Here is a 27986-nt window from a genome sequence, read left to right as displayed (position 1 = left end):
ATTTTTCCGTCCGTTTGGAATAGTTTTCCATTTCCATTTTTGGGATTTAGGGAGGGCAAATGGTCATGCAAATTTGTTTTCGCAAGAGCAATTTTGTGGCCTTCCGAGCGTTGAAGTCGATTGGGCTAGGAATACATTTTATTTTTCCATTAGAGCTGCTTCCGCTTCACTAAGTTGGGTGGTGAGTTTTAAGTACAATTTTACATAAATTTATGTTAAAAGTTACATAAAGTGATGAGTTTTACAATCAAAAAGGCTACAACTATATTTATGTAAACCATGTTACAACTTTGCAACACTACAATACGTCACAATTGACAATTTACCTTAAAAACCACAGTTTGAACAGTTTGACCTTGAACTAATCCCCATCCTTTCACAGGTTACACGAATGATTTTGCAAAATATTGCAACTAAATAAGTCAAACTTTTATTTAAAAAACCAAAACCATACACAAACAAACTGTCTTTCCTGCTTTACAACGTTATTTCTATTCCCTAGACCGCTTTTCAAATTTGCCACCTTTGCCGTTCGCGTATCATGCAATCGCCGTTGGGTTGCAGGGAAAGTTTTTTACACCTTTCCACCACGACACACGACGGAAACACATGCGGTCGTGCCGTGCCAAAAATCAATTTTTCAAACTCACGTAAATTTGACACGGAACGAACCCCGTGCTCTGCTAAAGGTCAATAGTGCAAGCGAAGGTAATGGCATTACAGGCCGGAGACATGGATTTTATGAAAATTACGAATCGACCGCCCCCCCTTTTCCGCTAACTGTGTCCCGTCGTCGGAAGGTCCTTCCTGTCGCCGTCGTCGTCGTCAATGACCCTCCACTGCTGGTGGGTTTGCGGTGGTGTTAGTGTCCCTACGTGACAACGCACCGATGCGAGACGGTGCGGATTTGGGTCAGCTAGGCCATTTCAGCTTTCAGCTAGGTACTCGCGTCCTACCGGGACCGCGGGATGCGGGATTAATGTTGCCCCATATCCGGCTGCTGAATATTCAGGCCGGTAGGTAAAGACTCACCACGCAAGGACGCTGTCCATTGCAGCGACAAGAACAAACAACCGAACCCCTACTTATAAGGAGTGACTATGTGTGTGTGAGGGGAGGCGGTGGTAAGTGGTTTATCGAGAATGTTTCTACTGGAATGATCCAAGGTACACCCACCCCCGTTTAAGCGCCCTTTGACTGAAGATCCGAGGGACGATATGGTAGTGATGAAGAGGGAAAAGAAATGCCTAGGGCACAAACACAGGGTTCCGTGTGCATAATCAGGCGACACAACTTTAGTGTACGAAGGACGTATAGGAAAGCCGGACATTCCTCAAAGAATCTGTCCGTGTTGCCAGGTTTCTTTATCGGTTTATCAAATTAATGAACCTGCGGAACTATTTGCATGTTATCTTCGTCCGATCGTGCAGAAAGGTACCACGTTGGCAAACAAATACGCGGTATCAATTATACAATTTTGTTTCATTTTTTTTACGCCCCAATGTATACAATATGGGTCACATGAGGAGGCTTATCGTTGACACATTTGATAGACATGAATTTTTATTTTTTTACTATATTTTTAACTCGAGTCTCTCGCTACTCGTCGCGAAACGGCGCAAATCTTGTTCATGAAAAAGAACATCCTACGAGAGATAGATACACCGGACCTTTTAGCTAGAGTTAATTTCCACGTACCTGCTCGTATTTTAAGAAACTTTAGGCTACTAAGAGTTGACCAAACTAGACGTGCATATAGCGATAATGAACCTTTGACTGCGATGGCTATCAGATTTAATACACACTATGACTCTTTTGACTGGAATTCCTTATGTTATCCTGTTTTTCTTGATGTGATACTCTTTGTTATTTATTTTGTGTTGATGTTACATTGTACATTGTTTAATCCGTCTTTCGACTGTAACGATCATTTTATAAACTTTCGTTCGCGTATAGTATTTCGCCGAGCTGTTTTCAAAAAGGTATCGTCTTTTCGTTACCAATCATTTTAGCAACTTGTACTATTTGACATATTAGTAAATGTCTTATGGACTTATTTCTAATTGGACCTAATTTGGGAAATCATAGTTTTCAAATAATACTATCATGTTGTGCATTTCTGTCAATGTGGTGCGTCATCTGTCAAGTATTTTGGGTATTTGCTCAAGCTGTCTAGGCAGCTTAATGTTTATAAATATTAATCTTACTTTCTTTAAGACATGCGTTCGATATCGTGCTAACCCTTTTTCCTCGGTTTATTAAGCTAATATTTATGCGTTCGGAAATAGCTCATGATGAAAAAATGACAAATAACAAGTAAGATAGACCAGACCTTAAAAGAAGACTCATAGTTTCTTTTAAGCATAAAGCACCGCTCCTCAACCTCCTCATCTCAATTAAACAGTCCATCATTTGCCACTCCTTTAATGACCGGACATAAAGTGAAGCTTACTGTGCTCTCCACTTAATTTCCGCATTTATCTACCATTTTTCTGTTTCGCATTAAGCTGTAGCTAAAAATCTGCGTACACCTTAAACGGCCACAAAACCCACCGCCCGTAAGCTAATGCGAAATTAATGAACTCCTAAACAGCAATGTGCATTATTTATCGCCCGGTGCAGACTGTAAAGGCTGGCGGCTCGCGCACCGCCAACTTCAGCATTTGAATAAGTTCCTCTGCTCTTCTCCTTTCAACCCTTTTCCGACCCCAACGAACCAATTCAGCAGAAAATGAACCCATCATTCAGTGTTTCCGCGGGCTGCACCGGATGGGCAGCAAGACTGTTGCAGCTGCGGTAAATAATTCAATTACTTCACCCCCCCCCCCCCCCCCCCAAACCCAAAAGCTGACAGCTCATTTTCCATCGGTGCACATCGGTAACTGCCGCGAATGTGGGGCAGATGGAAATAAAGACACATCAAATCCCTGCTAAATCCTAATCATTGCAATCATCGGAGAGCCGGTGCTGGCACAAACGCGCGCATAGGGTGTGAGGAGAATAATGCTGTAATTTGCCAGCACGCCCACATAAATGGATGCCCTCTGTGCAATCAATATGCCAACTTTACCGCTCCAGCTTGTTGCACCTAGACCGCATTAGCGACGGCCTTTCATATATTTAATTACCGGAGTCACCCCCCGGTACAACGATGCTCACCTTCCTCTTCCTCCGCCAACTATGTAATTCTCATTTTATGCACACGTCGTATCTACATTGAAATGAACAAGATCCAGCCGCCTTCGTGGCCCCTGATCCACATGCCGCCGCGATCCCCAATGCGTTCAGACATTATTTATTTGCATAATTATGCTTTTAATTATATTAAAGTATAAATTACACCGTATAGTTACCGCTCGCTCTTCTGCGCAAAGTTAAATGCCCTTTTGCGAACCCCTGCACGCAACAAGCTGTAGTATATATGGGGTTGACGGGTTGAATGTTTCGGATCGGTTGTGGCTCGTTTTTTTCCCGAAATGAATGGAGGGAAGGTGGCTTGGCGAGTGAAATTTAACACTTGTTGTCGCGAAAACCATAGTTTGGTGGTTTTGGCTTTTCCGTGGCAGCAAGAGTGGAGCGAAGTTGATGTAATTAATAGTCCTCTGTTGATTTAATTCGCATTTTAAGCAGCTAATTAAACTGTCAGTGAAAGCTTTAATTTCGTGGGAACAGGAAGATCTACTGCCTTTTCCTCGCACGGCACTGGTTCGAGGAGGATGTTTTGAGTGATGATAAAGCGGTTTAGTGTGGGTTTTCCCACTAAGTTTAATAGCTAAATCCTTTACGGCTGCACTGGATATAGCTTAGTTAAGAGTTGTTAAAACGTTAATAGTTTTATTATATGTCTGAGATTAAACTCCTTTTTGACTACGTTTGATTGTACTTTGTGTAAGCTTTCCATGTTTTTTTCTGCAAAAAATTGTATCATAATACTGAAAATATGTCACTCAAACGGCTCTTACTGCTAAAGAACTTCCTATATTCGATCAATCTTTAAATACAGAAGTATTCAGTCACATAGAATTCGTTTGCAAAATATTACCCTAGTAGACAGAAAGGGAAAAAAGAAATTTTAATTTTTTTTATGAAATTTAGTGACACGTAAAATGGATAGTTAGTCAAACGAATGACACGGTCAAATGGGAATTGAACCCTTGCCGACTTATAGGAGCTCTCTATACTAGCCTGCCAATTGTACCCCTAATTTAACTCCAAATTATTAAAATCCTAAACAGGCGCGATGAAAACAATCCAATAAATTGTGTTTCAAAATTGCGAATGCATCTCATTGCCGTTTTCACGATGTATACCAACAGTAACAAATTTCCCACTCAACTACCACGCTAAAAAAACGTCTTTATTATAACTGAAAGCATACACACACAAACAAGCAAGGGTCCAATTATTCAACGCAACCATAACGACCTGCCCTGCACCCCGGGATGCGTGGTATTTATGGCATGAAAAATCACAACAATTCCCTTGTTGACGCTGGGACACTACCGCCACCACCATCGGTAAAACCCAGCGGGAAACACAATCGTACGCTCGTAACGAAGGTTAAATATCCCGTCCCAGCGCCATAATTAACTCGTTTCAGTGTTTCACTGACCAACACTGGGTGAGCTCAGCCGCGCTTTACCCTTTTTTTCTACGTAAACTTTCAAATAACAAACACCGACAACATCGGCCACTGGACGAGCGCTCTCGCCTGGCCACTCGCCTTAAGCGGGGGAAATGTTCACTTACGCGTACTAATAATGGCAATTAATTTCTCCACACGTATAATAGCATTTTTACGACCACCATTAGACACCCGGACCAGTACACTGTACAATTGGTTACATTGTGCGTGGAATGAATTAACTGACATTTTAAAAAAAATCGCAGGATCACCTGCACGGATGCGAATCCCTGGTGTGCGTTTGTGAGGATACTTTCGCTGCGCTGCGAGCGCACTTTATCGTCCGTTCGTGCCCGCTCGCTGGATCCGGTTGGAAGACACGCGCGGCAGTTGGTCGTCTGCAAACCGATTCGCAACCGCACGTGAAGGTCATCCCATCGCCATGGGACATGCGGGGCCGTCGTAATCCAATCTGACGAAGTAAACAACAACTTGTGCAACTTGGGACCGCTCGCAACGTTACTCTAAACGCTCTCGCTCGCAACCAGCAGTGTCATGGAGGAGTGGCCACACATTGCGTGACCTAGCTCGTGCTCTGCCGGGCATAATCGAGGGAAGCGAAAAGTCACGAACGCTTCACACCAAAGCACTGCTGGCGTACCTGGTGAGAAGTACCCTGTCCTTGACCAGCGCGCGTCCGACTGGGCACCACCCCCAAACATCATCAAAGCATTCTTCTCCTCCCCCCGCTATTGTTTCCTTACGATCGCTCTGAGCTCATTTTCTGCTTTAAAATTTCGCCTTTACAGAGCCGGAAGTGCACAGTTACAGGGCACGTATAGCACGGACGCGGCCGTATGCCGAATATTCGCTCCTCTCGCTTTCCTTCCGCGACAGTACAGAGCGGAGTTAGTTACTACCATCCCCTGCTAACATAGCAATTGTTATGCAAATGGCCCAAGACCATCATCATCCGACGTGCGGCTCCATCGTTCCGCGCTTGAAGGGCTGAAGACCGCGCTATCTAGATGGAAGCGAAAACTTTCGCCTACCGTGATGGTATTCCAACATCGTTCTCGGCTCAGGGTGCATCATGATGCACCACCGCCACCGCCGTTCTCTGACGCGCGCGCCCTGAAGAACGGCATACGCGGAAATGGGGATAAAATTATGGCCTACGCTGATGGCGGGCGTTGGTATGATGTGGCCTTTCCCGCACGAAACCATGCTGACAAATTGACGAATTGAGGTCAGTTTTACTGCAGCGTCAAAGTTTACCACCCCGACCTGGCCAGCTTCATGGGGTTTTGGTACATCCAAAGGGGGGTAGGGGTAAACGATACGAGCCGTTGCAAAATTACATGACCGATAGAGAGTAAATTTATTGGGGCGGGTTTTAGCTGTGTGATTTTATTTTGCAAATAGTCTGGAGTTCTTATATTATAATGCAAATGAGCGGTAGTAACAAACTGGAAAGGAAGTCTTCGGCAGGAAAGGTCATGCTTGCAGCAGAAATAAACAGAAATTTGGAGAAAAGGTCGCCGGAAGAAAGGATCTTCTTCTTATTCACCACCCCGCACCAGTGTAACTAACCTAGGCTTGGCATTGCTACCCTTTATTAGATTGTGTACGTATTATTATTACACACGTCACAGTGTCGTTAATCAACATCTGGATATGGCAGGCTCTTAATCCATAAGAAATTTAAACAACAGACATTTGAAAAGGATGTTTGAACAACAGACATGCATGGTATAATACCCTGCTTTTGACAGGTATACCATTGGACCACCCCGTAGAGCGTAGATCAGCTGTCCATTTATATTCTACAACAGTCACAATCAATCTAAACCATTAAAGGTTACATTTAATGCATCAGCTGTATCGGTTTTTCGATGTTTATCTGTACCACTTCTCTTAATTCCCTATCAATCAGTTACGATCCTACTTATGTTGGGTCGTTTTTAAAACCTCCCCACAACATGATACCAATCTAACCATTGATTCTGACACAGTCCCCAAATGGCAAAATCAATGGGTAATTGGAAAACTTTTTAATCTGCTATTTATACCTTGTACCATTTGGGGGGGAGCCACACGGCCGAAAGAGAACTCTCTCGGCGACGGGGGAGTTATAAATTTAGCACCACGTACACACGTGTGCCCAACCGATGCCGCTGCACGGGCCCACACGATGCAAACCTCACGCCTGTTCCTGTCTGCCAACGTGCCTTGTTTTGCAAATCAACCTTCAAAACCGATCCATAACGAGCGCACAACCTCTGCCCCCCCCTCCCCCCTCTTCTCTAACCGCACCGATCGACACACTGTAACACGGGCAACTGCTTTGTGGTCCCAAGTGCCAAGCCCCAAAAACCTTGAGCTTTCAAAATCGTCTACCACAAGACAGAGCCAGAGAGAGCGCAAGAGAGAGTGAGAGCTAGCAGCAAATACGATTAATTATTGAAACTTTAAAACTCATTACAATCGATTTTCTATGACCGGCTTCTTCTTGCTCCGGACCGAACATTGTTTGGGGAGGAGTTTGGCGAAGCTTTGAAATGATATTAGGGAGCGGGATCGAGGAGAATTTAAATCAGCTCCAAGTCCTGGTGGAAGAAAACGGTACACGATAAGCCTACCCTCCCCATTCCCCTTCAATACCCCTATCCTGCCTCATGATCCGATGACGCAACAGACATCATTTTGGCTTTGTCCTAGATTATCTTCGACCACTCTGACCATCATCAACCGGTACCGCGGGGGGGAGTGAGAGGTCGTCTGTGGGTGAGCTATTAGATCTGAAACAATGGTACCGTTTTCTCATCAAAACCAAGCCTTTGTAGGCGCTCTGTATGCATGCTCCAGTGTTTGTCCCTTCTTGCTGCCTTCTCCTCGGCAGGAGGTTGCATCTACCGCTTTTCCCGGTTTCGATAATTCGTCGAACCCATGTCGGCCAACGGATGGCATCGATAATCGAGTACGAGGCACGGTCACTCGGGCTCTTTTGTATCCCACTCTCTTTCTCTGTCTCGTTCTCGCTTGTCGTGACTGTTCTGGATCGTACCGGGTTCTAGTGGTCAGTTTGAGTTTGAGTATCGACGAGACATAAAGCTATTTGCTTCATCACCAGGGTTTGGTGTTCCTTGTTCCCGGTTTCGGTATCGTACGTTCGGCTTGTGGTGAAGCGGCCCACCTAGCAAATCCGCCTTTTTCCCAGTGAGGAGGCAGTGTGTGTTTACTCGGTCGTTTTCCCCCGGCACGACTAACTCGACGTGAATGGTGCTACCGCCGGCATCGCAAGCGTTCCTTAACTTCTTTCGAACGGAGCAGCGCGTTAAGGTAAACCGTAAACTAAGTGCGTTAACGTCTCGTATCAAGTGCAAGCTCCCGTGTGGTTTCCTATAGCTCTTTTGCCGTTTGTTACGCAATCTAGCCTGACGAGTGTCGGGTGGCGAGTGTTTAAGGAGGGATTGGAATTAATGTTGCATTCAGCTATCGTTCGTCCTACGCTAAACAGTTGACTGTGTTTTGCTTGCAAGGCGTCTAGTAGCAATTAGTTTAGGATAGTATCTAGGCAAATAGTGGGATGTGCATTACCTCAACAGTTGAATGTTTAATCTTCATCTCGAGAACTAGCTTGTTTGCACAATTAACGTATGACTTTTGGCAATACTTATGTCATCGATCTTCGATGGAATGTAACGAGCTTTTGACACGATATTGAGCTGTGTTAGTTGCATATGTTTAGGTGCTCTTTTTGACAAACTTAGTGTGACAGGGGAGGTCCCGTGTTACAGTCACCAACTCTAACGGCTCAATAACATCCCCGTCATGGGGTCATGGGTTCAAGCCTATAATGGACCGTCCCCACGTAGCAAGGACGAACTATCAGGCTGCGTGGTTATGAATTAAGTCTCAAAAGCCTGTGTAGCCCGCGAAGTCCTCGTAGGACGTTACGCCAAATGGAAGAAGTATGACAAGCATTGGATATATTTGTCCCCAAAATATAACACGTTAGACTTACTCAAGGCACACAAATTCAATTATCGATTAGCCATTTCACTACCTGCTAGTTGGTAAGTTAGTGCGCCACCAACTCTGCGTGCTCCATAGATATCACATGAGTTATCAATCCTTAACTACTAGCCCAGTGACGTGCTCAAATACAATTTATCGTATCTGCTGCTGGGTGACATAAAAAAAAAACTCCTCCCTAAATCACGAAACAGAAATTGAAATAAAAACACACTCACACACCACTACCACACCAATCATCAACCGGATGCAGTGGCAAAACAAACAAGATAAATTATTCATAAATGAAATAGACAAACTAGCGATTGGTCAACTGAGCGGCCGGCTTTGCAGCACGAGTGCGTTCTCAGCTCGGCATGCCTTTCGAACGTCAACGGCTGTGTGTGGCGAAGGAACAATACAGACAACACATCAACAAAAAAAAACATTCAGAACAGGACACCGTTTGCTATTCTCTCTCTCTCTCTCTCTCTCTCCCGCTCTTGTCACAATCTTCAAATGATCCTCGGTGACTTGCAGGACCACTCTCCGTTAGCCATTATGCTGATACAGATTTTTTGCCGGTCCGAAGTTGTGTCTTCCCTGGCAATTCAAATGAACTAACCAAGGCACAAACATCGAAAGGGATTTGTTTGTACGGACCGCCGTGGCCATCATCGGAACACCATATTCGCCCCGTGCCAAGCACACCATGCCCGGCTCCCTCGTTGCCTAATTTATCGAACACAGTGTGTCGTATCCGGGGTCCCTGCGTCTCCGGGGAATGTACGGTGTATGGAAGGCAACGCATACACACACAAAAGCCGTGATCCGCAAACAAAACATTGCGTCCGTCTTCGACCTGTCATTGAGATGACTGGTCAGTTCGTGTTCCAATTTCCTTTCGACTTTCGGGAAAAAGTCAGCAAAGCCGAGCGGTCGAGCGGGGCGAGGAAACGTGCATGCAAGCAAACGTCGACCCGGCAGCTTTAGCTGGATGGACGTTCGCAGAGAGTGAAGGTTAAAAAAATATCGCCTTTGTGAAGAATTCATAAGCTAAGCGCGGCCCGCACCAGACCAGGCGACTTTGTTTGTTTTCGGGATTTTTTATTTCCCACGTGCAATGGGCAGAAACATACAAAAGGAAAGAAGGATGTACATATTTCAAGGTCAGCACAAAAAAAGAAGGCTTACAGACCCCGGTCGTGCAGGAGCAAATCCGTAGCCTTACAGTCTATCACGTCTTAAATCCGTGATCGATGATTTAGTCTCTTGGAGATTCTTTTGATATGACAATATTGCTGGTAGCTATTGGATTCTTTCAACTTTATTGTACATTAAACTGCTTTGTTTCTGTTTTAAGTTCTCTTGTATTCGAAATCAAATACTTTCATTCACATTTTATTATATTAAGTACATTTACTGTGTAATTGAGGATGGGTTCTACTTGCACTACTTAATTACCGCAGAACCAATGGTTTGTCCACTTGGGATCAAAAATTCAAAAGCTTATGAGCTAAAAGTAATGTTAACTTAATTTAAAAACAGTTTTCAATAAGCATAAAGTATGCACTATTTCAATTTTAACACAAACACACACACACATATACTGCTTCTAATTGAACGTTCTGCTTCGTTACGCACTGATTGCATCAGAATCATGCCAATCAAATATATCCCGACAGACGCCACGATGATCCAACCGCAATCCTTGCGGGCAGATGTTTGATGCCTATCGAGGATGATTAATTCAGTCGTTCATCATTCCAGCTAATAAATAAAACCGTACTAAACTCACCCCTAGAATAACTGTGAGGCTCTCATGCATCGCAAGCATAGAGAACAAGCCCATCACCAGAGCCACCACGCACTGCATCATGATTATTATTCGTTCAACCTGCGCTACACTACTTTAGAGCGATCGCAAAGAAGAATCACGGCCGACCAATTGTAAGCGATTGAACGCAATCGATTGTGCCAACGGTTCAATAAATAGTAACGAAATCAAAACCGAACCCCTCCTCTCTGTCGGGCAGCATCGGCAGCTCTTATCATGCGAATTCTTGAAACGCAGCAATAGAAACCGCTGTTGTTTGTACCCGTTCCAGGTACGCGGTGCTGTCCGCACGTACTTGTGCAAGGCACGTTAAAACAAATCACTCGCAGCACTACTCGCGAGATTCGTGGAAATTAATTCTATTTGATAGAGAGCGAGTGAATAAAATGTGTGTCCTGTTCGCTGCAGTCATATCGGCTGCCCCAAAAGCACGTGCTACATACCCGCCGACAGGGCTTATCATACAATTACATCGAACCATTACTGTAACTACGTCCGGCTACGACACGTCTAGCTACTAACTGGGTGGCAAAGTTCAACTTTGCACATCACAGCACAATCCAACGCACTGCGCGCGAACAGTAATATATTCTCACCACGATTCGATGACCACGGTAATTTAACTGACAATTTAAATTGCGAACGTAAATCATCGGCCCGTCGCAGCCGGTCGGTGCAACAGGGAGGTTCGCGAAACTTTCGACCGCTTTGCCGACCGCTAGATCTTGTTCGCCACGCGAGATAAATTCGCTGTGTAGCGGGAGATAATAGTGCTTTGTAATCGATTTTTGGTCGATCTTTTGCTGTAACCCAATTTGCTCATGGGGTTAAACCGTAAACAAAATATTATTTCAATACAGTAGCTGTAATTTATATATAAGCAAGCCTTACTTATTTAAAATAAAAAAGATTAAACAGTAATCTTGTAGTTCAAAACAATAAGTCTATAAATAAATATATAAAGCAAAATATAAAGCAAGGAGAATATTAATTTTGAATGATTATTGTTCGTTCCTTAAAGGTATTGCAAATATTGATCAATTGTTGATACATGACAAAAATCTGTAAATTATTATGCATAAATTAATGATTAATTTATAATGTAAAACTATAAATATATAATACATTGCTTCTTCTTCTTCTTTTGGCTCAACAACCGTTGTCGGTCAAGGCCTGCCTGTACCACTCTATTTGTGGGCTTGGCTTTCAGTGACTTATTGATCCTCCCATAGCAGGATAGTCAGTCCTACGTATGGCGGCACGGGGCTTTGGGGCCATTTGGGGCTTGAACCCATGACGGGCATGTTGTTAAAGTATATATTAATTTATATGTACTTTAACAACATATTGCTAGTATATATTAATTTACACAGACTCTTGAACAATTCGGGCAGAACTAAAACAATGATCAAAACATTGAATTAAAAGCTGAAATAGCAAAACGAACCATATTGTATGATATGAATATGAAACATAAAACTCTAGCCAAACAAAAACCTTGAAGTGTGCTCAATCTTTCTATCAAACCACGAAAGACACATGTGTAAGACATTCAGTTATGCTCGTTATACTTAACCTTTAATGTATCAATCTCGGCACAAACGTCTTCGTTTGTTCTTGTTGCGATGTTTTGTCCTCTTAGCCTAACGATTCTTTTTATTATCTTAACCCCGAACGACAAGATAAACTAACGAGCGTTACAAAACCATCCAAAGCGCCCAGGAACACATAAAAATAACTCATGTACTGGGATGTTACTTAACCATCCGCAACACCCCATTAGTGGTGACTAATTTTCCCAACCCAAGAGTCTATAATTTTCAAAGATAACCTTCCGAACCACCCCCTTTCGAAAAAGTTCCAACCAGTGCCCGCGATGCAAGCGTATTAAAACATTACGTTCAACATGGTGTATCGAAGCGCGCGAAATGATGCTTCTTCCCATCGTTGTAACCTTCTCTCGCCCAGAACGTCGGCCACCATGTTTTCTTTCGCTGCACTGCACAACTTCTACAACTCGCATCCTGACAGCCCCCGTAACGCGACCGAACTGCTGCAACAAACCTCCCCCAACCGTTGCCGGGGGAAAAAAACGGAACCGAGCACCCCGCCAAAAAGCAACATTATTTCTCGATTACGTTTCATTGACAACCGGGCGATGGCATCGGTTCCGTTACGAGTCGCGGCACCGGGCCCGGGGACCCATTGCCACCGCGATGGGGACGAGTCGAATACAACATATTATGTTGTCCCTTGCCCTTGCTTGCTGCTCTCTAGCGGCACCCACTGCTGCCAGACGGCAGCAGTTTGATGTCGTGTTTCCTTTAATGTTATGACCCCACAACAAACATCGAGCGAACACGGGGCGTATGCGAGAGTGCGCTCGTGTTTTACGCAGGAAAGACCCATCAGCTTGACGGCGGATGGTTGGCCACGGGGAATACACCGCGACGGTCTCTAGGCAGCATGTCATGAGCGCATTATGAGCAAGGAGGAAAGCAACGCCGTCGGTGCTTTCCGACCGTATGTTCCGCTTGGCACCCAAACAAACTGCTTGAAGTGTGCGTGTGTGTGTGTACTGGTAACGGAGGAAAAACTGACACACGAGACAGCAAGTCGACCAGCAGCAGCAAGTCGAGAATTTTTACGACAACACACTCCCGGCCAAAGGAGATAAGTTAACAAAATGGTATCTTTATCGTTCGAGCTCGACTCGAAACTTGCACAGCAGCGCGGTGGTGTTGCTTCCTGACGCCATCGACACAAAACGACACGGCCATGACACGATGCATGCTCACGTAACGCATAACGCTAACGCTACCAACCGTGTGGAACGGCACTTTTTGGCAGGGTCGAACCCTAAAAAGGGGGAAAAGGAGCATCCAAAAATCAGTCGACATGCTTTAATGTGTCCCACGTGGCAATGCAAGTAAATTACAGAGACTCATTCACAAGCTCTCTCTTGCTCGCTCACACACACACTCCAGCTGTTGTGTGGCAGCTTTATGAGACATCTTCCTTGACGACTCCCTTGCTATGTTTACCCATCATAGCACGCCGAGGACTTGGTTCCATCTCGTAATGGGGAGTGGGGGGGGCGGTTTACCAACGGCAGCGGTGTGCTTTGTGTTATCTCTTTTGTATCACTGCTTCACGCCATTTCCACTTCCGAGACGGAGTGGCACGCCAGGAGCGCGAGTCACATCCTGTGCCTGTGTGATCTGTGCTGCTCATTTTTATCGCGGTCACGCGGATCCCATTTTCTTCCCCCCCGGGGGAAGGGGATAAATCGAACCGATACACAAGTGGGATAACCATAACCCCACTTATCCTCGCGCCGCACCGTACCATAATTGCGTAAATCGATTAGGATTACTGCCACTTGGCTGCGGAGCGACAAACGCGCGCACCACACCAACCAACCAGCCATCGACCGAAGTGATTGATTGATTTATAGCTCTGTCGCACTGGCGCTTATCTGCACGCCCGGTGTCTTTTACCCTGTGGTGGTGGTGGTATGGGTGATGGGGCTCTACGCACTCGCTAGGGGAGGACGAGTGGCGTAAAGGAATCTATTAAACTGCAGCCCGAGAGATAGAGGGTTTATCTGCCATCTCCTGGGAAAGTCAAATAACTTGCGTGTTCGGCAAGACGGTGTTCAAACGCGCATAAACACACACACACACACACGCGCACAATACCTCCCGCGATGGGTTGCACGATAATTGATACACAAGGCATTCCGATCGGACACAATACCGATGAGGATACAAATCGTCGTCAATTAGAATCGATTCCGATTCAGACAAATTGATGACGGGCGGTAGTGGTTTTTACGTAAAATAAATTAATTATACCTGGAACAGTGTTCGTATCTTTCATTATCTGATATGAAAATTATCTGCTATGAAATTGATAACGTTTAAAGTTGCTTAAATTGAAATTATTAGACAAATTTTGATGATGATATGACGATGATGAAAGAACATACAAAATCTTTGCCAGGAAATATTTTCTTTTTGAGGCATTAAGAAGACAACGTGTAACCGGATCGGTTTTTAAATCGAATGCTATATCTTTGTTTTAAACTAAACAATGTTGTGTGAAGCTTTTAAAGTTATTTTAAATTAACGTACAGTATCTGTATCAGTTTTCGGAAAAGTAACTATAAACGTAAAATTAGGCATAAAAACGTAGGAAAAAATGTCATGAAACACATTTTTGAAACGAAAATATGCTCATTCATTCATATCATTCATATACAAAGTTTCACGGCATTTCCTTGTATATTTTCAAAAATATCAAATAAAATGTGCAGAGTTCAACATTTTTCTGCAGATTTGCTGTCAGTCAATAGGTCGGCATGTTATCTAATTATAAGAACCCGAACAGTAAACCATTCAAAGTGTGGCTTTTATTAAAGATTTTGTGGTTGTCGAATTTATTCTAATTTGCAGTTTTAATGAGCAGTTTTTGTGAAATTTAATTTTACTCTTTTCATAGTTCCAATACAACATGTCTTGCCTTCTCATTGTCAACTACTATATGAAACATTGTAATTCGTTTGCCTTTCCGGCATTACTATCTCATTCGCTTGGCTGTATATTACTAATCACCAGCATAGTCAGTTCTGAAAATGAGGGCTTGATTCATACGAGACTTGAACCCATGATGGGCATCTGTCAAGCCGTACAAGATGAGATGCAGAAACGTAAAAAATCAGTGCTAAAAAATCAACGCAGAACATTACAGAACATTTGGTTGCAACTATATAAATAAAAAATTACAAACAAAGAAACATGCCATAAAATATGCCAAGCATCAGCAGCATGATTTCACATCAACCATAGTTTACATACACTGGTTAAAATAGCGGGGTAAAAGCGATCAGAACGGTACAAATCGACCACTCTGCGGCATAATTCACTGCAAATGATACGAATCAGATCGTTCAACACTCGCTGTTCCGTTTTGGTGATATTTGTGTGATGTATTACTCGCCTGCAAAACCTGTACAAACCATTATTCCAAAAACTCTCATCCCTTTGTGAGTTTCACACTCAGCAATCATTCGCAACAAATCACATTTATCAGCGTGAGCCATCAGGGCAGCGCCAAAAAGAAATGGAGGGGAGGACCAAACTGAACCTGAATCACTATCACAAACTAGCAAATGCAATGAAATTTCCATGCACCTATCCGGAAAGACTCCCCCCCCCCCCCCCCGCACACACGGGTTTCCGGTCCATTGAAAAAAAAACAATAAAAACAAACAACATCACTTTATTTCCGTGCCACTACTCCACGGGGAGTGTGTGCACCGCGCGACCGTACCAAAACTGCATCAAAAACCCCGCGCAGCAAATAGGCACAAATTAGAAAGCTTTAGTCCACACGGGCAAAAGCTCCTCCCACAACGTCAGACCAAAGGGGGAGAGGAGCCAAGCAATGCCAAGGCGGCAACGGACGAGTCGAAATAACCGAATGCATCATCACATTATTTGGCCAGCAGCGGCAATTATTTATTCTATTTCAATTGCGCCCGGTCACGGCCTCGGGTGCTGGCTGCATTTTATTATGCGTCCTCTCTCCTCTCGGCTTCCCGTCTTCTGTTCCTTTTCCCACCCAACCACACAAACACACTGGCCTCAAAATGGCCTTCGGGTGGAGACCGATGCCGGAAACGGGCTTGGTCGGTGTGAATGTTTATCGTTTCGTGTGCCCTTGCCCTTTGCCTGCCCGTGTGCACCAACCACCGTGCTGCATTTTGAAGCTGTCAAAACGTGGTACAGCACTACAGCAACGCAAGCCCCATTTAATTCCCACCACCGAGCATTACCGGCCTTCATTGAGCATTAGGTTTTTCCGGTGGATCTAGTTTTCCGGTGAGCGTGCGCCTTTTTTTTTGCACTCCTGTCCTACCATCATGTGGTCGCGGGTCGGGTGTTTGTGTTTGAGCCTTTCAGCAGATAGCTCATACACAGCAGCACAATGGAAGCAAAAAAGGATAAACCAGCTGCCACTTCTCCCGTCACGCTTGTTGGTATTTGGCTGTGGTTTTCCGGCTTTATAAAATGTAAAATATACGCCACACCTTCCCATCGGGGAAAGGCTTGTCTACTCCCTCTTTCTCTCCTGTCTGTTCGTGTGATGAGCATTCTAAACATGTTTGATATAAATTGTCCTACTTTTTTTTTGCATGCCCCTGGCTCGGTTCGGCTAGGGCCAAACGTTTCAATAACGAGTACTATTGAAACCCAATCGTACCCGGGGGGCCGGAAGTTTCATTGCGGTTGTAATCGCGCGCGCTATGCTGCAGAATAGTTCGGTGTAAGTGAGCGATAGTGAAAACCACTTCCTGGCTGTGCAAAATTGATCTATCGTTTGGGCATTGGATGGGACAGGTTCAATCACTGTACGGCAAGTTTCCTGTTTAGGCTTCGTGATTACAATATTTTCCGCAAATGTAATGCGAGCTTATTTATCGACTTTTACAACAATAAATTATGAAACAGAGACGTAAATTAAAACGATCAAATTTCTACATCACAAAAAACTTTAGCATGTCCTATTTAAGATCACACTTTTGCCCTCTGTTGCCAATTCTTTAATGGTTAAATATTACAATTGGTTTTAAAAATAAATATTACAAATTTTGAACCTTGGATGATAAGATATAAAGAACAATATAAGAATTTTCTTGGAGGTAAATTCGACAATTTATAGGTCTCTAGCGTGTCCAATAGTTGGTGTTGTATTGATTTTTATTCGTACTCGATTTTTCAATGCACTCTTAGGGTGTCGCTTCAAGTGTTCAGGTCAACACAGAGCCACAGATATTTAGTTCCAATCGAACCTAAACCACCAACGATAGGCGAAATATTTAGGTTTAACGGAATATCAGGCAGCTTCAATGGTGCGGTCACCGTTCCATTACATCGAGCAAAAGCAGACTTGAGTTAATCATTGCAATTTGATTACAACGGTCGCATGCGATAGTGCCATCATTTTAATCTTTGGCTGGCTCATCTGGCTAATAAAAGAGCCCTGTTTTCCACTCGATACTTTAGAAGACTTAAAAGAATCTGGATTGACTTGCAGACGATGTTTTTAGAATTTATGTCAAATAACATATAGACAAAAGCCTTCAAGTACTCTGATAGACGTTGGAAGTTATCCATCTATCATTCTCGATAATCATTCGAAGAAGACAGTATTCCCCTGGAAATAGCATAATCAGATACTCGATACATAGTCGTCAAAATTAAACGAAAAGAAAAGATGACACACATTAAACTCGTTAGTTAAACGACAAGGAAATAATTCACAACTTCTAGTACCAAAAAATCCGCCAAATTAAAAGCACTTTAAACGCTTTCAATTAAAAAATAATTAAAACAACTCCACAATGTATCTCCTAATGAAGCTATACCATTAAAACGTAATTACACAGCACCTCGCTTAGACTTTTCCGTTCATTGTATTTATCTAAGATGTAGATAATCGTTTCAGCTAATAATCTATGCTTATCGAAACGCCCCAGACTTCCCATCGCCAGAAAACACACGAAGCGTTGCTTTTAAAATGCCAACCACTAGCTAATTAATATATCATTCCCCGCATACACCGCGGTTCACCCAAGTACGCCAAGTTGAGGAAGTTCCGAGTGGAGCAGAACTAAGAACCTAATTTTTCTGGGAGGGAAGAAACCCTCCTTTCCTCAACCGTCAGTGAAGAAGCAACGCTGAAACCTTCCCTAAAACAAGCAACTGTCCACGAACGGTAGCGACTATTCGTGATGCTAAAGCGGATGGTTATAGCTTTTATCGTTCACCATCGTACGCCATCATGCCGCGGTATCAGTGACTTGACCGAAACCTCTGCCGCGCCATAGTTCCTTAACGATTTCGGCTCCATCTCCAGCTCGCTCCTCTCCCGGCACAACCTCTCCTGCCCTCTTTTGCGCGAACGCAAACAATTCTGTTGCAGGGCGTGCTGCTTCACCGTAGCCCGACGGCGGGATCGTTCCGCCTGACTGAAACCTTCGAGCCAGCTTTATCTCGGACTGGTGGGTTTTTATTTGTCCTGGCCCCCGGGGCTACACGTTCGCCCGCAGGGCTACCTCCACTTGTTGCTAGGCCGGTCGGGCCAACCAACACGGTCTTCACGATTTACTGCACACACACACACACCGGGAGCACGGCACTCGAACGATCTGCGTCCGGTTGCATTAGAGCGTTGTGACACGGAAGCGCTCATAGCACATAAAACCACACACACATCGTAGACCGTCCCCACGACCCGGAGCCACTCCGGAGCACTTGTTGCCGCGGTCTTGTGCTTGCAAAAAAGGCACCATTCCCCTCCCATCTATATATTACGGTACGCAAGTGGACTCCCTTCGGCGATGTTAAAAGGCTGCAGAAAACGGCACACGCCGAATCGGACAGCCACCATACAGCTGTTCGTGGTGAGCTTCGTTTGCTAAATAGGTTGCTGGCGGCCGGATTTGGAGGCCGGAATAACGACCGGAAACAATAACACCGGCAACACCACACAGTGTGTTCGGAAGCAACTGTAAGGAAGCTCGCCTCTCAAAAAAGGGGAGTAGGGAAATTAATGTGCTTTTTTCATCGAAACTATCTGGCTGTGCGAAGGAACACAAGACGACTTCGTAGAAACGGTTGGAAACCGGGAACGGGAAAAGCAAGAAAAGAAGATTTATGCACTCGAGGCCAATAAAAGAGCTAATTTCGAAGCGCACATGCCGCAAATACAAACCAGTCAGAGGTTAACATAAAGGAAATGTTCTTAATATACTGAAGATTAATAAAAAGTAGGAGAGTGTCCACGTAAGACACAGAGCCATTTTGAAATTATAACGCTTGCGGTTTCTTTGTCGAAATTATCCATCTTTTTTTTTAATTTTAACTGTCATTAGCGCATTTGTAGGTATCCAAAAATCTTTGCTGACTACCAAATCAATTGGATAACGCTTAACGCTAGCACGTGCTCCTCAATTATGTTTTTCATAAATTACGAGGAAACATGGAACAGTCCGTTCTAACGTAGGAGATCAATAATTAAAAAATTCGAACGCTCGTAAGGCTTGTTACAAAAGGTCAAAAGCTTGATGACTCAACTATGGATCAACCATTTTCATGATCATATAACGGCTTTGAACTGGGGCTCATCGCTTGCTGATATCAGCAAGAATTGTAAATCGAACAAAAATTAATTAGATTACTAAAACAACTATTTTGACTATTGAATAATACGAAAATCATTTAATGTTCTAAATTAATCAAACTTTAACATCGACTACTTGTGATTGATTAGTTATAAAATATTTATAAACTCCTTTAGGTACTAAAGCAAAGAATCTTAATATCTACTGATATGTACTTACATACCTCATTAATAACAGTATCAAAAGGCCATAGAGGGCATTTCTTTTACTAGCCTAAATATTTTATTCCTTGTAGAATAGATTTAATGACATATTTTTCCACTAAAACTATTCTAGCTTGACTCAGCTTGTCTGTAACCGAATTCGTTAGACTCCAGCAGTTTCAATTAGCAGGTCATTCACCCGAAGACCCGGGTATCAGCCATAATATCTATATTAAATTACATGCCCAATATTTATAGCAGCAGCCCCCTGCTTGGTCGCTTAGCCTGAAATCCAAATCTCAAATTTCGTCCGAATACGACTGAACTGGATTTGCCTTTGCTCGGGTCCGCACGCCCCATCACAATTGTCAGGCGAAAGTAATCAGCTGCTCGCCAGGCCCTATCGCCACACTGTTTTCTCTAATCATACCGTTGTGCCAAAAAGCATTTCCATTCCTTCGTTCACACCCAATGTCGGGTGAACGTACGGAAGCAACAATGGGTCAGGAATCAGGAGGGAAAAACTGTTAGCCTGTTCGCTTCTGTGCGCTCTCATCTAGTGTGTTGTGTGAGCGTCCAGCACAAGGAACTGTCCGACACAACACGACAGTACCGCGACGGTATGTAACACGCGACACAACAAAACCATTGCCATTCGCTTTTCTACCGTCCAGAAGCCATCCAAAAGCTTGCCAACGGTTCTGCTTTTGCCTGCAACCCGCAACCTGATACAATGTCCGAAGTTGGCGAGCTAGCGCGACGGACGGAGTTGAAAATTCCGAAAGCGACCGAAATATTGCTCGCCAACGGCTGAGAGCCCATTCCCGCGGCTGCGAAACGTAATATGCATAATTTTAGCTGACGTTTACGTTTATCGTCATTATTACAAACGATTACGGTTATTAGCGTACGCCTTTTCGCTGGCAATAGTAGCGGTAGTGAACCCGTCCCGTCGCATTTCCCGATTAGGCCACGGACAAGCCCCGGTTGGCCTGGTGGGTCTGGTTGTAATCCAGCATCTCCATATCGCGCACTAGTGGTCGTCTCTGGCACCAGCGTGTGACGAAACAGTTTCGTGCTCGTATGTGTTGCACCTCCCCCCCCCCCTCCTCCCCTTACTGGTGGTAGCTGAGATGAAGCTTCCGGCGAGCACTAACAACCCATTGCTATCCTTCGCGGAGTACATGATGATGTGTAGAGCAGCACATTCTCGTCTCGCTGGCCAGCAACCACCACGGCCGTTTTCGTTCCCTAGTAGGATGGGTATCGCGTGGTTGACACTAGAAATTGGACCTTACAGCTGGACGCGTCCAGCGCTTCGAGAAGCTAAAGTGATTAGGAAGTAATTAAAATGCATGAACACATTCGTTATTTATGGATGTTTCGCCGGACGCTTCATTTCCAAGGGCAGACGGAATTGGCACTTCGAGTAATTTGAACTGTGAGGTTAAATTGAATTAAAAAATCCGCTTTAAAGCTTCTCTCGTTAGAAAAACCTATTATACAAATTGTATACATTATACATTCATAAGATCAGCTATTAATCTACAAAAAGAAACTTTTTGTCAATTAAAGTTCTTCTTTATACTGAGAAGAGTTTATTAACTGCTCGTCTGTAAACATTGCAATACAGTCATCATTAGCAGACAATCAAAGAAGAATGCTTATTCAAGCTAATTCTATAATTTTGAAACCATTCCATTGACATTTTAAGCCTATTTTACGAATTGAATGGACCTGTACAAGAAAGACTCAGGACTCAAATCACATAAAGTAAAGCTTCATTTGAGGATTTCAAGAATTTTTCTAATTGTTAAGAACAGATTTAGTCCAACAAACGCATATTATTATTTTGCATACTTCTCGGACATTGATCGTTTCACCTGAATTTAGTGTTGGAAACTGGTTCTATTGGTTCAATGTGTCCGCAAAAACATTGACTCTAGAACCAAATTGTTTAAATCATGTAAAATATCAATAACATGCACGAATGGTCATTAGCTATGGGAGGGTGACCAAATGAAAAAGAGTACTCAAACGTAACCACCCTACACACCACAATTAAGCCCCATTTGCTCCCTGAGCCGTCACACTGAGGTAAGTAACTGGCGTGTAAATCACGATTAAAGCGATTGGAAAACCAACCCGCCGCCATCAATTCGCGAACGATAAATCCGTCAATAGGAAAAACTTTACCCATTCGTTATGCTAACGTGCGCACCGGCTACTCGCAAACAATGCTACACTGATACGTATCAACACTTTGCAAAATCACCAGAGAATTTCAGTACAGTGGAACACACTACAGTGAAATACACGCACCAGCACACTAACCACACGGAAAGGCACGGAAAGAACAACCAGGCAAGCGACCAGGGGGTAGTAGCACGAATGACAACCGCAACACGGGACAGAAGTAGAGGGTGTCTTCTGCATCTCAGGCAGGCTCTCTGTGGAATGCTTACGTAGTGTGCTGAACGTTTATAGTTCGTAGTTGGTAGTTGGTAATGTTGTGCTGTCATGCCTGTTTGCTTCCAAAAGCTCTGTAGTGTCGTGTGCTGTATTATGCTAGCAATTATTTTCTTCACAAAAAATGCAAGTAACTGTTCAAGTAACTAATGTTTAAGTAAAAACACACGCCATTACTGTGTCGCCTGTGTGTGTGTGTGGGCCACGCCAAAACGCGCACAAAACTTCTTTCTGCACTCTCTATCTTCCACTATTCTAGGTAAGCTACTTATCCTCAATTTCCTTAACTCCCCCCAGACAAACGATCCGAAACGGTGCACGATCATGATCGATCGTGATTGTAACGAGGACATTTTGTACTTCAGTTACATAGAGACTACATAGAAAAATAAAAACACAATTTGCAACAAAGAATGAATGAATACTACCAGCGTGTAAAAATAACAAATAAACGCCAACAGTGTATTCAGAAATGTACAAAAAATTGCTAACAAACCAGTATGCTGCTACGACTTGCTACGAACGATTATGACCTTTCACAAAAAAATGAAAAGGAAACCAAACCAACAATATAAGATGTATCTTTACTTCCTCCTTTAAAAAAATCCCTTCAACTTCCCCAAACAATCTACCCCCTTAAATGCTCCCACACGTTTACACTGTTCTAATGTGAGCTTTACCTTTCTGTTCTGTATTCTTCGCCCAACTCGTACCGTACCAAACCGTGTGCCGCAGTGTGCCCAAGGTCGTGCAGCATGGTTAGAAAGAGGAAGACGTTGCAGCGTACAGGAAACACCCGCCTCCTGCCATCGACGATGGGTCAAACGGAATCGAGTAAGTGAGCGCCGGGGCCAGCAGGTCGCCCACAAATCACGCAGCACCATATAACACCATTTTTGCCCCCATTTTTTGCCACCTTCCAGATACAAGACTCATCGTTAGGTGGCTCCTCGGACGATGAAGACCTACTCGGCGTACTCAGAGGACCCAGTTCATTCGCCAATGCCTTCCTATACGTAGGTTTAGGTACCATAGCAATCGGTTTAGTGATAGCATTCGTCGGTACTGGCGAGAAAGGATTCAAAACGGTTGAACTAAGACTAATCGGGCCATCGTTAATTGGTGGGTTGGATTTACAATTTGCTTCAATACTATTACAACTTTTTTTTATAATACGTAATTTGACATTCTCTTTCAGGTCTCGGCTTATTATGTTGTACATTACGTATCCTGTTTTGTATATGCCCATCCCATTGTATATCATCTAGTCGTAGAGCACGAGATAAGAAAAACGCCAAGATAGACGCAGATCATAGAACTTCCCTGTTACGAGGCGACAGTAAACGAGTATCGATAGCACGCGGACCTCACATACCGGTAGGGAAGAAGTGAACCATCCACTAAGAAGCCTGTCATTGAATCTAATTTGGGGTTTTTTTCCTTCACCAATTTTTCTAATTCCATTTTAAACCAGACTAAACAGCCTCAGATATATCCTAAATCTATCGTCAAAACCAAAACCTACGAAGGTGTGGAGGCACTGCGGCAGATCGCAACCACGTCGCTCTTTCTGCAGAATGAGCAAAAGGTGTCATCGAACCGAATCGTTCCTATTATCAAAGAACCAGAGAAACTAGAAGGTAAGAACAATTGGATAATGTTATTTTGGGGTTTTTTGTAGATCCGTTGGAAATTGGTGTACTGAATTCGGACCAAAATCATTCACATCATCAGACACTGAATCTCAAGCTATGTAAATCTTGATTGTGGTGATTCATACACCTTCTCAAGAATGTTCAATGAATATTCTGCGTTTAATTTCAATGCCTGATGAGTCTGAATTGATTTCCAACGTCCAGAACAAAGAATATAAACCTCATACAACCTCTGTGTCTTAAGATTTGGGATTTGCGAATAAATCAGATTCTTTGATTCATGAATCTTGAATTATTATTGTTATTCAGATACACCAATTGCTTAGTTCTTGCAAAACTTGATTTTTTTTATATCGTGATAAACGATATTTATTAACTATTGAAAATCTTAACTGTCGAGTAACACAGTACTGTCGAGGCTCTAGCTCAATAATTTTTTGGTGGCATGCATGACTCCTTATTAGAGATTCACATGGAAGATCCTTATTCAAACTACATCCTTGCCAATCACACAAAATGTTATATACAATCGTACAATATCAACCGATTTGAACCCCTTCCACAGAACCACCTTTAGAGCTGAAGAAGCTAGAATCGCGCAAGGACGAGGCTGCGATCGTGAGCATATCGGACGGGGAGGACGATTCGCATCGAAAGCAGGCGGCCGCCCAGCACCATGCGTCCGACACGCAGGTGATAGATCTGACCGGGGAAGACCAAGACGACGAGCAGTCCCACTCACCGAGCAGTGGCACGAGCCACCAACGCAAGGACAGCAAACTGCGTCGCCAGCGCACCTCCGTGCATCAGCAGAAGCCGGCCCGAGAGCTGCAGAGCTCGGCGTACGGCGGGGCAGCCGGCCACAACACGGCGCCCAGCGAACCGTCGAGCCTGCTGATGGAAACGTCTCTTATGATCATCGGCCCAACGCCGCTAAGCTCCCCGACGAAGGCGGCTAACGTAACCCCATCGACCCGGACGCCCGGCGGTACGCTCACCGTTCCTACCCTGTCCGCGAACGGGTCCGCCGTGCACGGTGCGGGGCAGCCGGGCAACAAAACCACCACGAGCAGCACCACGCCCGGCAATCTGCTAACGCTTCCAGCCGCCACCGCCGCCACCACCAGCTCAACGGCCGGTAGTGCCAGCGGACCGACGGTCAGTTTCGCCGGCAGCACGCTACTGCCGGGTCAGCTTTCGCCACTGCCATCGACGTCGTACCTGCCGTCGTCGTCGGTTGCCGGCGGTTACCGATCGTCATCCACTTCCTCGCCGCTGCCCGGCTTCATGCCGTCGTCCGTTTCGCCCCACTACCACAGCAACAGCAGCAGCAGCAGCAGCAACTACATCTACTCGCCACCGCCTTTCACGCAGCACGCGGAGCCGACCGCGCACGGAACCAATACGATCACGACGGCGGCTTCCACCACGCTGCTGCACGCGCCATCGGTCAGCTCCAGCAAAACCGAACCGGAGCTAGTGTTAAGTCCAGCGAAGTTAGGACAGTAGAGTACGATGCAGAGGTGAAGAAGGAAAACCCCCGCCACCCCCATTCACGCCCCGTCTCGCTGCTAGCGTATGTAGTAGTATCACTCATTTCCCCCTTTTTCCTTGCCTGCTATATAGACTTATATACAACAAACACCCCAGTAGAGAGCAAGAGAATCGAAAGCCTGCGCGTGAATATGACGGAGCACAGGTTTGATTATAGGAAGAAGAAACAATGCTACCGATAAGAGCACACGATAGACGATGCTATCGGCAAACATCAAAGGCTATCGCCACCCGCTAAGAAGCAAATCCAACACAAAACCCTCTCGATCGTAGTCGCGATCGCGCAGACATGAGGCGACCGCGGCGACAGGAGCAAACCACAAACCGCAGGCAAAATGGCTACTTTTCCTTGCATTGAGAGCAGAGCAGAAGCTGCTCTGTGATGTGTCTATTGATTTATCGCTTTGATAGCTTTTGAAGTATTCTTCATACCATCATGGCTTGTTGCTATGGAAATCATAATAATTAAAGTATTTAAACAACAACAGAAAAAAAGAAACATGTCTAGTGTCTAGCTCTACATATCGCCATCGGATTGTGTAAAAAAAAAAAACAAACAAACCAAACAACAATGTATTGAACAAGTATATATATTTTTAACGTGTATAAATTGAGCAACTTCTCATGGCAGCCTTCTGAATAAACAAAATACACACACACACATACATACACACTAACAAAGTCAGAGTTACTTTAGCGTGGAACAAGAGGGCATCTTGCAGATTGTGTGCCAGCGTAACGCTATTTATCAGATTGTGTAAAAATTGTGAGAGAAACCACAATCACACACACACTCCTTCCGAACACCAAGCCCAAGGTTAATTGGAGAGCACAAAACTGCATATACACACATAAACACAAGCTTGCCATCGAGAGATTGAATTGATTAAAAAACCAAACAGTAACGAGGTACTTCCAGGAGCTAATTTTGAGCGAGCCAATTTCTGGTTCTGGTTCGATGATGTGGTGTTTCTGGTGGGCTAGCTAGGCAGGCAACCCCACCTGCAGACTGGCATTTCAGTTGCCAACATAATCTGGTATTAAAGAATTATTTTACATTCTTTCAAACGCTCAAATGCCTTTCTTACTGTCAACCCGTTCTATCTCCCCTAAACCAAACGAATCCATCCCGCAAACCCTCGTCACCACTTCCACATTTGTTACGTGTCTAATTAGCGTGTAATCAACCAGAACTACAAACATAAAAAAAATTAAAAAAAGCCCCTAAGAATGTCATGTCTCAACATAAAATCAAAGACACAAACACTGTAGAATGCCACGTGCCACGAGGCAGTAGAAGTTCAAACTAACGAACCTTTCTAAATCCCGCTGCGCAAGCGCACGTCCCCGGTGCCCTCCTTCCACAGCCTTGTACATTTTGTTCACACAGATGATTCTATAAACGAGTACCCGTTACGTTCTGATGCACAATAGGAGTTGATTATAAATTTGTTGACGCTACTTGAAAGGATTTTATGACAGCGATTTTTGGCCCTAGGCAACACAAAAATCAAAACCGATAATAAATCTATTGCATTGTTAACTAAGTTTAGAACTTTTATTCAAATCATACAAATCAAGGGATGCAGTTAGAGGGAGAACCTAAACAAAGGAAACAACAAACGCTACTGCCAAATCTATCGGTAGCAAATAATGCCGGACAAGTTGCAAATAGTCGCGAGATACACACTCAACGCTATAGGATGAGGAGGAGTGCTAAGAAGAAAAGATGGAGGTCTCCAAGATGGATGCGAATGTGGGGCGCACAGTGGATGCAATATAGTAATGAGTTGAACGCAGCCAGATTTGTACAACTTTAAGTGACCGTTAGGGATGGGATACTCCAGAAAGACGTCATAAGCTAAATTGAAAAAAAACAAACACAAAAGCTAACATTTTCCTGTATAGATTTCAGCATCAGATTTCAGTCTCGGATAAATTTTATTGCTATTTAAGTGTGCGCATTTGTTTAAGTAAAATGTTCTGCCTGTTTCAACATCGTCAGCAAGCCATAAGCAGATAGACATGCTGCAACAGCCAGAACGTAAAGTATAGCAAAGTGCGATCACTGAAAAGATCACTCATAAGCGATAGCTTCCAAAAACATAAAGAAATAAAATCAAACTGAAGTAAATATTGGCGAAGCAGTAGCAGAAGCGGAGAGAACAGCTCTTGTTCCAGCTTATTTTGTGCAGATCGCACTTTCATTGCGGTACGTTGCTATGATGAGTTACTTCTAGGTTATTCACCAAGTACATAAGCACCAGAAAAAGTGGCCCGTACACAGGATTTAGTTATTTAGCCGAGTAGTGCAAAACGATAGGAAACCAGTAAGCAAAGACACCTTGTGGAAAAGTCCAACTGATCATTACAAATTACTGATAATGTCCACCAACAAACCAACATCCAAACCACTCCCTTCGCGAGTTCGCCTTTT

The 27986-nt window shown here is 44.1% G+C and overlaps 1 protein-coding gene across 8 annotated transcripts in view; it reads left to right on the top strand.

Moving 5' to 3' along the window:
- The window catches only part of LOC121597877, a 186990-nt gene extending 160243 nt beyond the window's left edge, over positions 1–26747 (top strand). For 7 of the 8 annotated variants that reach the window (XM_041924130.1, XM_041924133.1, XM_041924137.1 and 4 more), the window contains 5 exons: positions 23076–23174; positions 23264–23462; positions 23539–23717; positions 23815–23980; positions 24561–26747. In XM_041924130.1, the coding sequence (XP_041780064.1) occupies positions 23076–23174; positions 23264–23462; positions 23539–23717; positions 23815–23980; positions 24561–25504 (1587 nt within the window). In that variant the 3' untranslated portion in view covers positions 25505–26747. The remainder of the gene's footprint in view (positions 1–23075; positions 23175–23263; positions 23463–23538; positions 23718–23814; positions 23981–24560) is intronic. The other variant, XM_041924138.1, reaches the window with a different exon arrangement.
- The last annotated feature ends 1239 nt before the right edge of the window (positions 26748–27986 follow it).

This window comes from Anopheles merus, chromosome 3R (assembly GCF_017562075.2).
Source record: "Anopheles merus strain MAF chromosome 3R, AmerM5.1, whole genome shotgun sequence".
NCBI lineage: Eukaryota > Metazoa > Arthropoda > Insecta > Diptera > Culicidae > Anopheles > Anopheles merus.
Note: the sequence above shows the minus strand (reverse complement) of the source record. Positions and strands in the feature narration are given on the sequence as shown.